The following is a 14,094-nucleotide window of genomic DNA, read 5'->3' as shown; positions in this document are numbered from 1 at the left end:
GGTGAGAGATAATATTCTTAAGAGTGAAAGAAAAAAAACATTCAACTATTTGAGTATTAAAAACATAGGGTAAGTTAATAGACGTAAAACGATTGAATTCCAAAAAAAATGTGGGTGTGGGTGCTCAATTTTGTATTTTAAAGGAAGAGAGTGCTCAATTTGTTGCTCGACTTCCGATCAACTTCTTATAAAATTTCTTTCTATGAAAAGAAAGAAGTTTATAATAATAATAATAATAATAATAATAATAATAAATCTTACATATTGTGTTCTATCTACTAACCTTCCAAGTTCCAACATGCTTATGTAATCTCATACACAAGCACCAAAATTGCAAATTGAATTCTCATTTATCATCCATCAATCATGTCACACTCATTCAAGTCATTAGAAATAAGATTAGTTCATAATAATTAAATTATTCTCTTTTTCTATCTCTATTATTAAAAAGATAGAGCCGTGTTTGATTACAACGAGTAAACCTTCTCACACACTTCACTACACAACTAAGTTAACCATACTTTGACCAATCAAAGCCAAACAAAAACTTGTATTTAAATACAAACTTCTCATTCACTTTACTACCCATACAATTAATACTCCTATTTTCTTTTTTTTCCTTAGTTTTTTTAAAAAGTTGTGTATTAATTTCTTATCTTATCTTATAGAAGTACAAGAAAAGACACAACTTTTCTCCTTTATTTTATAGTTTCCATCCAAAAGATTCTAACTTTATTGCTTTCTTGTGATTTAAAACAAGTACTTTCCATGGTTTTATTGATCAAAAAATCAAGCCAATTTCCAAGAAAATCCAACAAAAAACTGGATCAATCTCAATCAATTGCTCTAAAATCATTTCAATCTTACTTATCTGAAAGTTTGAATAGAGTTTTTGCTGAGAAAATACATGGGTCAAGCTCAATTTCTCTCAATTTGTATATCCCGAGTTTCAAGCTTTTACAGGGTATAAACAGAGCATTTTCAATATTTTTGAAAGATTTGGATTACCCAATTGGAAAATGGAAGGGAAAATTAGCAGAAGATTATCTTTCATATAGTTTAAATTTATTAGATGTTTTAAATTCAATAAGTTCATCAATTTCTCATGTAGGTATCTCTAGACTTACTCTTACTCATGCAATAAGTTTAATCCCAAATTCTCTTGATTCAGCTCTTCATCACTTGAAACCAATCAAACCCAGAAAAATTGAAGGTGGGAATTGCAAGAAAAGTAAGGATAAATGCTTTGATTGTGATAAAGAAAAAATTGTTCATGAAGCCATGATGAAGATGAAAGGGATTGAATTGGTGATTTTTAGGGTTTTATTGTGTGGATTAAGTGAAGGAATTGGGGATTTGGGTTTGGGAAATTGTGTTGAACTGGAAAGCTTTGATTTTGGGTTTGATGAGAAGTTAATGGTGAAGGAGATTGAGAAAGTGAATGATTTAGTAAAAGAGATTAAAGATGGTTTAATTGAAGGTAGTAAGAGTAAAAGAAGTGAAATAGTAGCACAAGAATTGAAGAAAATGTTGGAAGAACTTGAAAATTTGTTGGAAATGGTGAATAAAGAGGTTCAATGCTTGTTCTCCGAGGTCATGGCTAAGAGAAACGAGTTAATTGATTGCCTTAGGCTTCCTAGTAGTAGTTAGAGATTGTTTTCTTTTGTAAATAGTTTAGGAATTAGGAATGAATAAAGAAGATTGATTGTAAATAAGTTCGTCAATAAAAAGAATGTAAAAAGAATGTATTTTCTTAGTGTATTCAATATGTATATGGATAGTTGTGTAAAATATCAATTGCAAAGAAGTCAAATTCTTGTTTTCATAGGTGCAAATGTCCAATTTGATAAGTGGTAGCAAATGGCATATTTGTAACAATATTTTGTATGTTTGAAAGGAAACACCTAGGTAATTTTGCTTAATAATGAAACTTTGAACAGACTAACACTTAGTTGCTGGTTGATTTAGTTAACTTGTCCAAGGAAGCTCAAAACGTAAATAACGTGTATATATATATACACACATTAGAGTGCCATGTTTGTCTAGTTGTACTAATGAATATGTCTTAATACAGGTTCGTGTCGTGTGTGGATTTTCTCGTTCTATCTTGTTGATACGGGGATGGCTAATCGGTGAAAACAGGGCACCTTAGCTACTCCCCTAACCCTCGGTCTCTGCAGGTTAAGCCTCACCCTGTAGTGGACAGTGTTTACAATTCTGCATTAAGAACCCATCATACACACTCGGGAAATCTGCAGACAAAAATTATAGCTACATTCGGGAAATTCATTCACATAGGATAACCCATCATATACGCCATTGCGTAAGATAATACAGATAGAATGCCTGAAGTAGACTAATCGATAACGCAAGTATTTAACTAAATATTTACAATCATTCATTAATCAAAACCTGCTATTTCTTGTGGTGAATTGAGCAGAGCAGCTAGCAAGCAAGTGAAAAAGGGTAATCATAGAGAAGCTTCTAAACTTCTGGACTGCTCTCAGTCACTACCAGTTTTCTCTTCCGGTTGTGGTCACAAGGTGGCCTGAATGGAGACGGAACATAAATTTGTATTTCGACATTGATAAAACTAATTAATGAAAACTTGAGAAATCGGAAAAGGAGAGGAATACGTACCATAGGTGCAAGGTAACATCGTCAGAATCTGATTTCTCGAGTTCACTGTTGCAGAATCCATCAGACCCTGAAGTCGTATTTGTCTCGGACCGAATCTTTGTTTGTAAGGGATAATACTCGAGATACAGAGGCTCTGGACTTTCAGATCGTGTTGCAAATCCTCTAAGATCGGCAATCTAAAAGTTGCGCAAAATCAAATGTGTGGCATCGTTGTTGTTAGTATACGTGAAAAGGTAGCAATTGCTCGATCAGACGAGAGAAAGTGATCGATAACCTGTCTGCGTAAAGACTCGTTCTCCAGCAAAGCCCTCTGCTCCTATAAACAGGATCAAATTTTCAGTCTCAACTTAAATCTAAAATTTCAGATTAAATTTATTTGGTTTAATTGTCATAATCGGAAATGTGAGAATGATGGACCTGTGTGCGTGAGCGTTCCAGTTGTTCCATCAGCAGCTCGTCCTGTCACACAAAACATTTCACATAATTGGATCAATGTAACATAAATCGCAAGTTAATTCGCTTTTTGAATTCGTGGTTTTCTCAAAATTACCCTAATATAACTCAAAAATTGACCATAATTTGCTTTTTTGATTCGCGATTTGTAAGGAGATTAGTGAATCATGTGACAGTGATAAAAAGAACAACACCTTCTTAGCTTTTACAGATAAAAGGCTTTCAGACAATTGTTTTTCCAGCTGCTGCAGTTCTTTTATGCTCAAGCCTGAAAAATCTTTTCCTAGTAACCTCCTGTAAATGACAAGTATTTAAGTAATAGATGATAAAAGACAACACTATAGGCATTGCGGACGAGTTAAGGAATTATACTTTTGTGTCACTTGAAGCCTCGCTATCTCTTCTTTTATGCTATCAATCTCCCTAAGCTCTTCGAGTTCCTGAAGAAACCCAAGAAAATAAGCATATTATTACTAGCTTGATAACATTTGTTAGTCGAACAAGCCAACTATACAACCAAAGGAGATCCAAGTAACTGTTTGATCATTACAATCGAACGTGAGAACGTTTAAATGCTCCTAGAGAACTAAAAACGGAATTTTGATATTCAGAGTTGTACCTCCGATTGTGGATTTCCAGCCGCAAGATCAGAGATTTCTGGGGTATTCGTGTACCTAGCAAGCGTTCGTTTCATGCTGCACATAATGCAACCAAAGCATCAGTACTTAGCCGTACCATAAAACAGAATATATGCATTTTAGGAATCAAGCATCAGAAATTAAGCATCACTATTCTTATATAAACAAACACAAGATGTCCTGTCCTCCATGCTTCCTCCACCCTCCTAACAATGCTTATACATTTGACAATCACACACTACTTATCGTATAATTAAGCCATTTGACACTCCAACATGTGTATGAAATCGGTATCCTACCCTTTAACCTTCATCTAGATGGTCAATTGTAAGAATCCCATGCTCAATTTCTAACAAAGTTGGTGTGTTCATAATTTAGGCATTGCTTATCAACAAGCTAAGGCTTTGCCTTAAACCCAAAAATTTGGAGTCGGGTATATGAACCGACCAATAGATCAGTTGGAGTAATCGGTATCCTACCCTTAAACTACTTATATATAATTTATACTACTTTATAATAATTTTATATGTTTTATTAAAAATTAAATTGACAAAAATTTAAAGATACTAAATTTCTTAAAATGTCTTAGTTAAAAAAATAATTTATCTTTTTTGAGCTATAGAGAAAATCTTATCTAAAATATTATTTATAATAATTAATTTTTTACATATAAATAAGATAAATAATATTATGAATTATCAACAAAAAATTAATTTTATGTTATTGCACCTACTTAATAAATAAAAAATTAGATATACAAATAATTTTGAAAGAAATGACGGATGTATGTATAAGGCGCATATAACACGTATCACATGGAGTGAGTACGATAAGGTATTATATAGGAATGAGTTTGAATGGATACTCATATGAAGTGAGACGTAAAAATGAAAATTTTACGCAAACGAGCGGTAGGTAGACATAAGATTAAAGATATGTAAAACTAATTATCTCTCCCTCTTGCTTATGAAATAAAAGATTATTCATAACCCAATATTTATAAAAACAATTTGAAAAGGATTGTTTTTCCTTTTTTCAACGTGAATATCAGAAAAATTATTAGTTGTGACCTGGAAAATTACTTGGAAGAAGCAAGACTAACACAGTCAACAAGGTCAAAGAAACTTTAGATGCAAAAATTTCATTACATCACAGAACCAAGAAAAACAACCATTATATTGTTGTTCATTAATTTGAACTTAATCCCAGAAATTTCAACATGCAACCCACTACAAGTAATTTTTATATTTTATGTTTGTTAAACAATTATTCTCCAAATAAGTATCAATAAATGAAAGAAATTAATTACCTGGAGCTAGAGAATTCAAATAATCTACCAGTACTAGAAAAGATAATGAGAGCAATTTCAACATCACAAAGTACAGAAAGTTCATGAGCTTTCTTCAACAACCCAGAACGACGTTTAGAGAATGTAACTTGTCTACTATTTGCATTTTCAATCTTCTTAATCTCAATCTTTCCACGACCCATTTTTAATTCACCAAAAACCCACAAAGGGATTTGATCAAAACCCTAAGAAATCAATTTAAAACGGTACTATGATATGATCAATACCTAAAATCCCCTGTTTCTCCACTGTTCCTCCTCTGTTTCCTAAAGAGAAATCCTTCCTTTTGGTAAATTCTCTCTATGTTCTAAACACAGAAGATAAATAAATAAAGGGTTGCTAAAAATGTATGGGAAAAAGTGGAAGAAAAAGAGGGATTAAAAGTCCAATTAGAGAAGAGAGATTGAGCCTAGAAAGGGTAAGTTTGCATGGAAAAGTCATACACTATTGCATGACTCTTTTTGCCACATTTAGTGCATTTTCTGTAAAATTTGTGGCTATTTGTGGGCCATTATCCTGAAAATTTCCTTGGTGATGATTAAATTTTTTAGGGTTTTTAATTTATTAATTGTAAAAGAAGAATTTCCAAATTTGAAAGGATTTGTTGATGTGATGTATGATGATATTGATGCCAAACATGGGAGAAATCTTGATGACTACGTTTAAAATATAGAGTTTATGTTTTTACTTTCCCTATTTTGCGGATGGGTCAAGAAAAGTTGTCATTTTTTTTTTCTCAATTTAAGCTAATCTTTTTATGAACTACTAGATATATTTTCATGAATCGTGCTGTTTTAAGAATGTTTTTCAACAAAACACACTAAATTAAATTAAAAGGGATGCAAATTTGATTATGATAGAGGGGTATATATATACTTTCTCGGTTTCATTGTACTTGCCACTGATAAAGATATTCTTCCACACAATATGTCATCATCGGGTGCAAGTATTTCTAAACGAAGGAAGTATATAAATAACCAATGACTCATTCGATATTACTATGGTTATATTTTCTTTTATTTTTTGTAAAAGAAAAATAATTATTTCAAGTTGGAGTTGGAGCTCATAAAAAATCAAACAAGCATAATCAACTCCCAACTTCGAATCAATACAACATACAATTTTTGACTTTTCCTTGAGATTCCAGCGTCATTATAACTTTGATGTGCCTAATCGAGAGATATTAGTATTACGAGTTTGTACTTTAAGTAGAATTTTGAAATTGTATATTGTTTGAGTTATGAAGTTGAATTAGTTAGACTACTTTTATTTGTTAAGAAGAATTTGGGGAAATTATAGTAGAAGAGACATTATTGTTGTGAATTTGTGTATTGTTAAACGAAGTAGAATACTCAAAAAAAATTTTGACTCTATTGAAGATCAAAAAGTTCATGTCGAAGAGAAGTCGACGTACATAAATCCGAATCTGAGTCATAGTAAGAAAAAAATCCGACTTTTATCCAGTTACACATCAAAATTAGCAAAATCTAATGAGTCCAACTCGTTGCCATTCTAAATAAGTGTTTAAAGGGTGGTCAGTTACACTTATTTGTATAAATTACTACAACAATAATACCAGAGTTATAATCCAATTACAGTCAATCCACTCAAATAAATGTTTAGGATATCATCCTTATAACTGGAGTAAATTTTAATTGAACTTAAACTTTCATACTAATTTACAAGACTACAACAAAGAATATTAATTCAAATGATTTATGCATATTTTTCCTTGGCCTTTGATTTTGCTACCATACAACAAATTACATGATTAATTTTGGTGCAACAATAAATAAAACAAATAAAAAAAACGAGTGAACAGAAAAGTTTAAGATGAACAGATCAAAATGGAATTAGAAGAGAATTTGAGATCACAAGTAGAATGAAAAAAACACAAATTTTTGAAGTGATCCAATATGAAAGGAATACCAAAGTCATTTAGAAACTTGAAATATTATATCCTACTCCATTTATTCCTATAAATTATCCTATGCCCCCTGTAAATGCTTCATTTTTGTATCTTATACTAATTGCAAAATAAAATAAGTGTATCTATTATCAATATACTTCTCAGTTCCACTCAACTTACGGTATTTTTCATTTTAGTTTATCTCAATGACTTTAATTTATTTTTATTTTTATATATGACCCCACCATTTATACTCTTTATATTGTCTCTTTTATTTTTTTCTAATACCTCACTATTTTAACCCATTATAATCAACCCTTTAGTCTGCGTACAAAAAATAAAAAGGGCAAAATGACTGAACCGGTGGAGTATTGCTCATTTCCGCATTAACAACACAATTAAGAATTCCATGTTTGTAGGCAATCAAGTCTATATCAGGAAATCACTATACAACAAAGATAATTCATTGAATCAATATGAAAAAGAACAGTTTTTCTTTCTCTTTTTTGACTAATGACTCCATAGACTAAAAAAACAGTCCTCAAATACTCATGTCACTTCTTTCAAACAGGTGATGCTTAATTTCTTGGTTTTACATACTTCTATTATCATTCCTTAGCCTAGTCAAGAAGGCTGTGATATATTAACAGTCCCAACACTATGTTTTGGCGAGTCAATAAGTCAAAAAAACCCACCATCATAAAGGCAGGGAAAAGGGAAATGGGGCTCGTATAAGGGTCATTGGCATCGGATATAGAGGTAGCTCCAAGGCCTCCATTGGACCAACCCAACCACAGTATCGCCTCACTGAAGCCCACTTTGTTCCTTTAAGTTTTCAACATTGACTAAAATAATGTGTTTTATCTTGTTAGAGTATATAATATTGACTAAAATAATGTGTTTGCAACATAGTATCAGAAGCCATCGTGAAAAAAGGTTAATGGTCCAAATCTCAACCACCCCTGATTTAATGAGAAATATTTAGCGTCAAGTATGAGGAGGTATATGCTGCATCCACAATTCTAGCATAAAGCGCTCTCGTGTAAGGGGGCATATTAGAGTATATAACATATATTCGGGCTCAAACATCAGCTTAAACTTTTAGTTGAGTTAGTGCCTTGACAAATCTGGTTAGGTTATGCTCAAAGGGATAGAATGAGTATGCCTAATTTCTCAAAGATACAATCAATTCATAAACTAACACTCACAAATTCATAGAAAAACCGCAGCATAACGAAAGCAAAATAAAGTTCTATCAATTTAGATAACATACAATATATGTACCGGAAAGCAGTCTGCTAAATAAATTCAGAAAAATCTGTAAATGGATCCAAGTTCAACTATAAGCTCTAAAAAGAGGCTTCACTAATTCCACTAATCTTTAGCTCTTCATCAAGAATTATACACATAATGTTACAAAGATCGATACAAACGCAAAACCTAAAAACTAAGTTAGTTTGTAAATCGAAAGCAATTTGATCAAAAACTTATACAAAATTCTGAAACTTAAATTGTTGTGTTTTGGATCAGAGCATATCACCTGTCAAGGATTTAATGCTACAATAGTTGGCCCCTCGTCCATCTTTTTGCATATATATATGTAATGACAATCTGGATCTTCCAACACAAAATCGGGTGGAAGGAGGCCCTTTTCGGAGAGAGGGATGGGTTCCGAGCATGATTCAATAGAAGGCATAGCTTTCCCTTCAAACCCAGGTCTCGCTGCAGAAGAAAAAAAAAAGAATTAAACTTTAAACATGTTTTGCTTGTGACTAAAGCCTTATTTGATGACTGCAATATGTTTACTGTTGACTAGTCGTAGATAAAACTCGCAAAGTAGCTATGATAAAAGACTAGACACCTGAACACTTTTAGTCTGGGATTCATGTCCATTTTAGGTTCGTTAAAATATTGAAAATTAAGTCTTGTCTCAGTTAGAGCATGTACTACTTTCCCCAAGTAGAACCTGGGTTCAATTCTCACTACCCCTCCCTTTCCCCTCAGCCAATCTTGTACTCAAAAAAAATTCAAAAATCGAGAGACGCCATGGAAAGAAGAATGTCCCTAATGCTTAAAGAAAGTGATCAATCCCATATTTTTATGGCTGTAAACTTGTAACTCGTATAAACTCTAATAATCAGACTTCACCAAAAAGTGTGAATCTCAAAAATTGTATCCGAGACGACTACATTCAGTTTTCCAAGATCTTCTGTTTTTTTGAAAGATCGCAACACACATGTCCGGCATGGGTAAGACAAGGGTCCGAAATAGGTATGACAAGGTAGGTGAAGGATCTAAGTAAAGTAGCAAGCACCTACGACCATCATTTATTACGTCCTTTTTCCCCTAATGTCTAGGGTGAGAGAGGGGGAACATGATTACCTTAAATATAAACAACCTTGATTACACATTAAAGAACTTCGTCTTCTACTTGTTAAAGAACCAGATATAGAGGGAGTGTTAGAAACCAATAACTCTTCGCTGTAATACTACAGTTTTTAAATGTAACCATATGTGATAGAGGTCAAGCTCTATACATAGTCACCCCTCAAACTAGATGCCAAAACATGAGAAACCATAGTGCACAATTACTAGCTCAAATTTCTCGTGAAACGTTTGTCTTTGTGATTCAGGGGTATGCTAGAGAATCCTTACAGATAAGGGTGATAAACGCTTTTAGCGTAAGTTCCTCCAAGCCTTAAAATCTATGCCATTGCCCACCTGCTATTAGGTATTCAAAAATAATTATATATCAACCGAAGTTAATAAAACATTTGTCTCCGGAGACCATCTAGGGTCCCTTTTTGGGAAAGAAGTGAGCGCAAACGCGTCCCAGAGCTGGGCGAAAACAAAGCTTGTTCCTTTTCTCCAAAAACAAAGAACACACGATTATATTGATACCAATTGCAGAAAGGACCCAAGCATGATAGTGAACTGGTAAAGTAGTAACTGTATTATGCATGACTAAAAGAAGATTCTTCTCATTGAAGCTCCATAAAACATAAATATCAAAAGCTTCTAGCGTCAAACTGATTGACAAATTGTATCATGCACATCCATCTTGCTGTCCACTAAATCACATGCTAAATAAGAAGTCAAATTGTAGCTTAAATATCTTATTTTTAATTAGATTGTGCAAGCTACATGAGGAGCAAAGGTCAGATTCTTGTAGAATGAAAACCACAAAAAAGAAATTATGCTTCAAAGAAAGCACATAAGTGAATAATAAGTTAATAACCACTATGACCAAAGGCAATGGATCTGCACGCCCAAGCTAGCCAAAGACATGCAACTGTGCTAAATTACTCACCGATTCACAACCTTAACCTCTGCCCCCTACCAACCCAAAAGATAGTAATCATGAAGTTTTCCTTAAACTCACCAAGGAGTCAGGTCCCTCATTGGGTGTCAAAGTATCAAAACAGAATAGCTGCCTACTAATATGTTTATGGGTTATTAGAGTGTCTGAGTCGGGTGTTGCTTACACAAAGCATGAATTGGAAGCTTCAAAGTAGTAATTATTATTTAAAATAAAAAAAAAGACCATAAATGTGCAAGCAGATCAACAAATGAAGCTCTGTTTCACTCTAGAAGGTGGAGAAAGTCACAATGTTCATGCTAGCAATTTCACTTATATGGCAAACATCCCAAATCGGGTATAAAAAATACAAAATTAATAGGAAAATCACAGGTAAAAAATGGTAACAGCATCTTAGGGCAGTTTCTCAGCAGTCAATACTAATGATATTTCAAACAGACAGACTGATGATTATGTGCACTTCTAGACTCCTAGCACTATATTCAAATTTGTGGAGAATTGATGTGGAGATGATCAATGCCAGTGTGCATTTCAAGAGATGGCCTCAGTTCAACTAATTTCCAACCCTAACTAGCATTAAGAATAAACTATTTTTGTTCCCTAAAAGATGCTTCCCATTCTATCTCGGATTATTCCATTCTATTGTATACCTTAAATAAAAGCAGATTACCACAATCATTTTCTGTATATTCCAATTTCCCACTATGCTAACACATAATTAGTATACAACTCATTCCCTGCTTCAATATTTCTTAGAACTCAATGAAAAGTATGTGTCTAAATAACATTTCTTATACTTGACATAATTACAGCACACACAAAGTGAAAGCATAGGATAAAAAAAGAATAAGAATAGTTGTACATACCAAGAACTACAGAAAAAACACATCTAAATAGTTCATTGAATCTAAAATAAAAGAAATTTTACAGCATGAGTAAAACACTTACGAATTATGTACAGTTCAATTTTCCAATTGTACACGGGTCGGCTCAAATGAGGCATCCTCACGTTTGGATCGCCATAGGTAATCTGCGAATGCAATTATGAAACTGGGTTATATGCCTGAAATCATTTAATTACAGCAAAAGCCAAGTGCATGTCATGGACAAAGATGGAAGGGTATATGGTTACCAACATATATACTCCTCCAGGTTTTAGCAGCCTGCATAAAAAAAATAAAAATAAAAATAAAAAATAAAAAAAAGTCAACCACATAACTAAGGCTGGCAATTTAAAAATTAAATCTCAAAACCTGCTGACTTCACCCAACATCTGAGAGGCGCTAAGTGGAGCATCAGTACCGCACTTCAACAACAACACATAAATTAAATTGGGATATAATATAACTATAGGGATAAATATACAGACATCTTCATGTAATTAGCAGTTTATTCTTACCATCAAAGAATCGAGAGTTCCTATATTGTAGACGAGATTGCATATTCAAGGAGGACAAGGGAAAAAATGGGTCAATTCTGTAGGAATTCACTAAACAACTCAGCCATAAAACAGTACGTCAGATAAGATAAACATACCTTTATCAATAACACTTCCAAACGAATCATCTGGGAAAAGACTCATATCTCTAACATCCATCTGCATGTCTATAAGACGAGATTCAAGAGTTAAGATAGTGGGCTAACAGAGAGGGTAACGTGAGATACTACTTCTTTATGAATGATAAGCACAAGCAGAAAGAATTCGATGAAATGAAAAAGCTGTTTAACTTATAAATTACATAGCTTGTAAGGATACATTTCAATTGAGGTATGTGTGCATGCTTTCTTCCCATCATTTCAATTGCAACTGTTGAAATGTCAATGTTCATAATCTCCTCGTATCCATCCTTCACCATGTCCTCTGACATAACTAATTTACAAAAAAAAAAAAAACCAGCATGAGCAACTTCAATCTTGCGGAACAACACGATATAAAAACATTGAAAGCCAATGGGATTATTCTAATTTCTTTAATAAAATACACTATAATCTGTTCGATTAACTCTAATTACAAGGAGACTATGACACCCCTACAAGTTCCAATACACTACTAAATAGTTAAAACAATTGACTTAAAGGATCAAATGGTGAAATGGAATTAGGGATTATACCTTAAGTGTAAGATACACAAATTTAAGCAAATTATCGCCCAAATAAAAAAATTAATGTCTTCAATAAATTCCTACCAAAACAGAACATATTCTTTCGAATTTGCTTATTGTTGCTTTTCATACAATCCTCATTACCTCAATATATAACCTAAATTAAACAGCTTAAGTCACAAGCTTTGATTCTATGAAACCAAAAACCTCCATCAAACAACACTTTCACCTACGAATTCATCATCCTAACAATCATAGGAGGAGAGATGCAAAAACACACAACCCTTACAAACTAATTTGGCAAAACAAACATGTAAAAGGGAATGCAACAAATAGAAGGCTAAACTTTACTACTAGCGATTAAAATTGAAATTAACAGCCGTTCTTACTGCTTTTCACACAAATATCATTATTTTTTGAAGTGCACACAGATATCATTGATTATACCCAGAGTAAACAACTAAAACCCACTACCAATGCAAAAAAGAACACCAAAAACCTAATCCACCCACTAATACATCACACCATCAATCTAGCCAAAAGGCACAAAATCCAACAAATGGATAGAAGGAAATACAAACAAATGAAGGAAATAAGAAAACTTTACTTACAAAAATTCAATATTTTCTACTGTTAATAATAATTGAAATTAGCAGAAGTTCTTGTTGCTTTTCATACATATATCATTGACAAAAAAAAAATTATACTGCTAAAAAACCCAATTCCAATCCATAAAATCTACTCACACAAAATTTACCCACTAATTCATCAAACTAACAATCATGCAAACCCCCCTCGCCAACAATCCCTAAAACAATTAAGCCAAAACCCAACAAATTGGTAAAAGGGAATACATAAAATGAAGGGGAAATCAAAACTTTCCTAACAAAAAGTGAAATTACCAGCATTTCCACAACCAACCATAAGAATACGAGAAGACGTGGGTATATATTTGCGAACAAAGGGACGTAGAGCAGAGTAACGCTGGTACCAATCAAAACATTCAGCTTCTTGAATGTAACGAGCATCCCAGTACAAAGCATCGCCATAATTGTAAGAATTACAGCTTGAAACGTCCCTAAACATGGCAGAATTCACAGACGAATATAGAGAATTTGTGGGTATGGAAAGGTAAATGGGTGGTTACTACAAGTTTGTTGGTAATAAGTCTGAACAAGAGTAATATCTTAGTTGATGAATTTTATTAAGTCAACTTGGTTGCATGGGATTTGGACTTTGGTTTTATTCAAAGAGAACATGTGGCTAATTGTAGGGCACTAGGGCTACTCCTTTGTGTAGGGTCTGGGGAATGTTTGTTTAAGATGAATCGAGCCATGGAAAATATCCAATGTCATTCTCATGAATTAGGGATAAATTCGACCTATTCCAATTGTTCACAACACATGTTTATCTTATAAATATAAATATAAATATACTAAAGAACGAGTTAAAATGTCATGCGTCACGCTTAAATTGACAAATTTTGTCTGAAATAAGTGTTGACGTGATAGCTTTTTAATGGTCTATATCATAATTTATATATTTGCTCTTTTTATTGCATGTATGTATGCTCAACGATTAAGAAATTGAAGATTTTTTTTGGTGTTTAATAGACGATGATTTCTCTTAGTTGATTATTTAAAAAATACATTTATTGTGTTTATGTCTAGTACTGAATAAAGTTT

General features: G+C 32.9%; 2 protein-coding genes across 3 annotated transcripts; both read right to left on the bottom strand.

Moving 5' to 3' along the window:
• Window positions 1-2,242: 2,242 nt before the first annotated feature.
• Window positions 2,243-5,427, bottom strand: LOC130804360 (MADS-box transcription factor 23-like). Of its 2 annotated transcripts, none has more exons than XM_057668772.1 (8): window positions 5,041-5,427; window positions 3,713-3,788; window positions 3,466-3,533; window positions 3,288-3,387; window positions 3,058-3,099; window positions 2,915-2,956; window positions 2,641-2,816; window positions 2,243-2,548 (listed from the first exon to the last, which is right to left on the bottom strand). In XM_057668772.1, the coding sequence occupies exons 1-8, from the start codon at window positions 5,220-5,222 to the stop codon at window positions 2,485-2,487; spliced, it is 750 nt and encodes a 249-aa protein (XP_057524755.1). In that variant the 5' UTR covers window positions 5,223-5,427; the 3' UTR covers window positions 2,243-2,484. The 2 variants fall into 2 exon arrangements, with proteins under 2 accessions (XP_057524755.1, XP_057524756.1); XM_057668773.1 differs by having other exon boundaries at window positions 2,285-2,548; window positions 2,915-2,950.
• Window positions 5,428-8,307: 2,880 nt separating this feature from the next.
• Window positions 8,308-13,606, bottom strand: LOC130804355 (uncharacterized). Its single transcript, XM_057668768.1, has 8 exons — window positions 13,312-13,606; window positions 12,064-12,177; window positions 11,844-11,912; window positions 11,707-11,726; window positions 11,561-11,613; window positions 11,440-11,470; window positions 11,256-11,337; window positions 8,308-8,710 (listed from the first exon to the last, which is right to left on the bottom strand). The coding sequence occupies exons 1-8, from the start codon at window positions 13,493-13,495 to the stop codon at window positions 8,532-8,534; spliced, it is 732 nt and encodes a 243-aa protein (XP_057524751.1). The 5' UTR covers window positions 13,496-13,606; the 3' UTR covers window positions 8,308-8,531.
• Between the last annotated feature and the right edge of the window lie 488 nt (window positions 13,607-14,094).

This window comes from Amaranthus tricolor, chromosome 17 (assembly GCF_026212465.1).
Source record: "Amaranthus tricolor cultivar Red isolate AtriRed21 chromosome 17, ASM2621246v1, whole genome shotgun sequence".
Classification (NCBI taxonomy): domain Eukaryota; kingdom Viridiplantae; phylum Streptophyta; class Magnoliopsida; order Caryophyllales; family Amaranthaceae; genus Amaranthus; species Amaranthus tricolor.
This window is presented reverse-complemented; position numbering and strand designations above follow the sequence as displayed.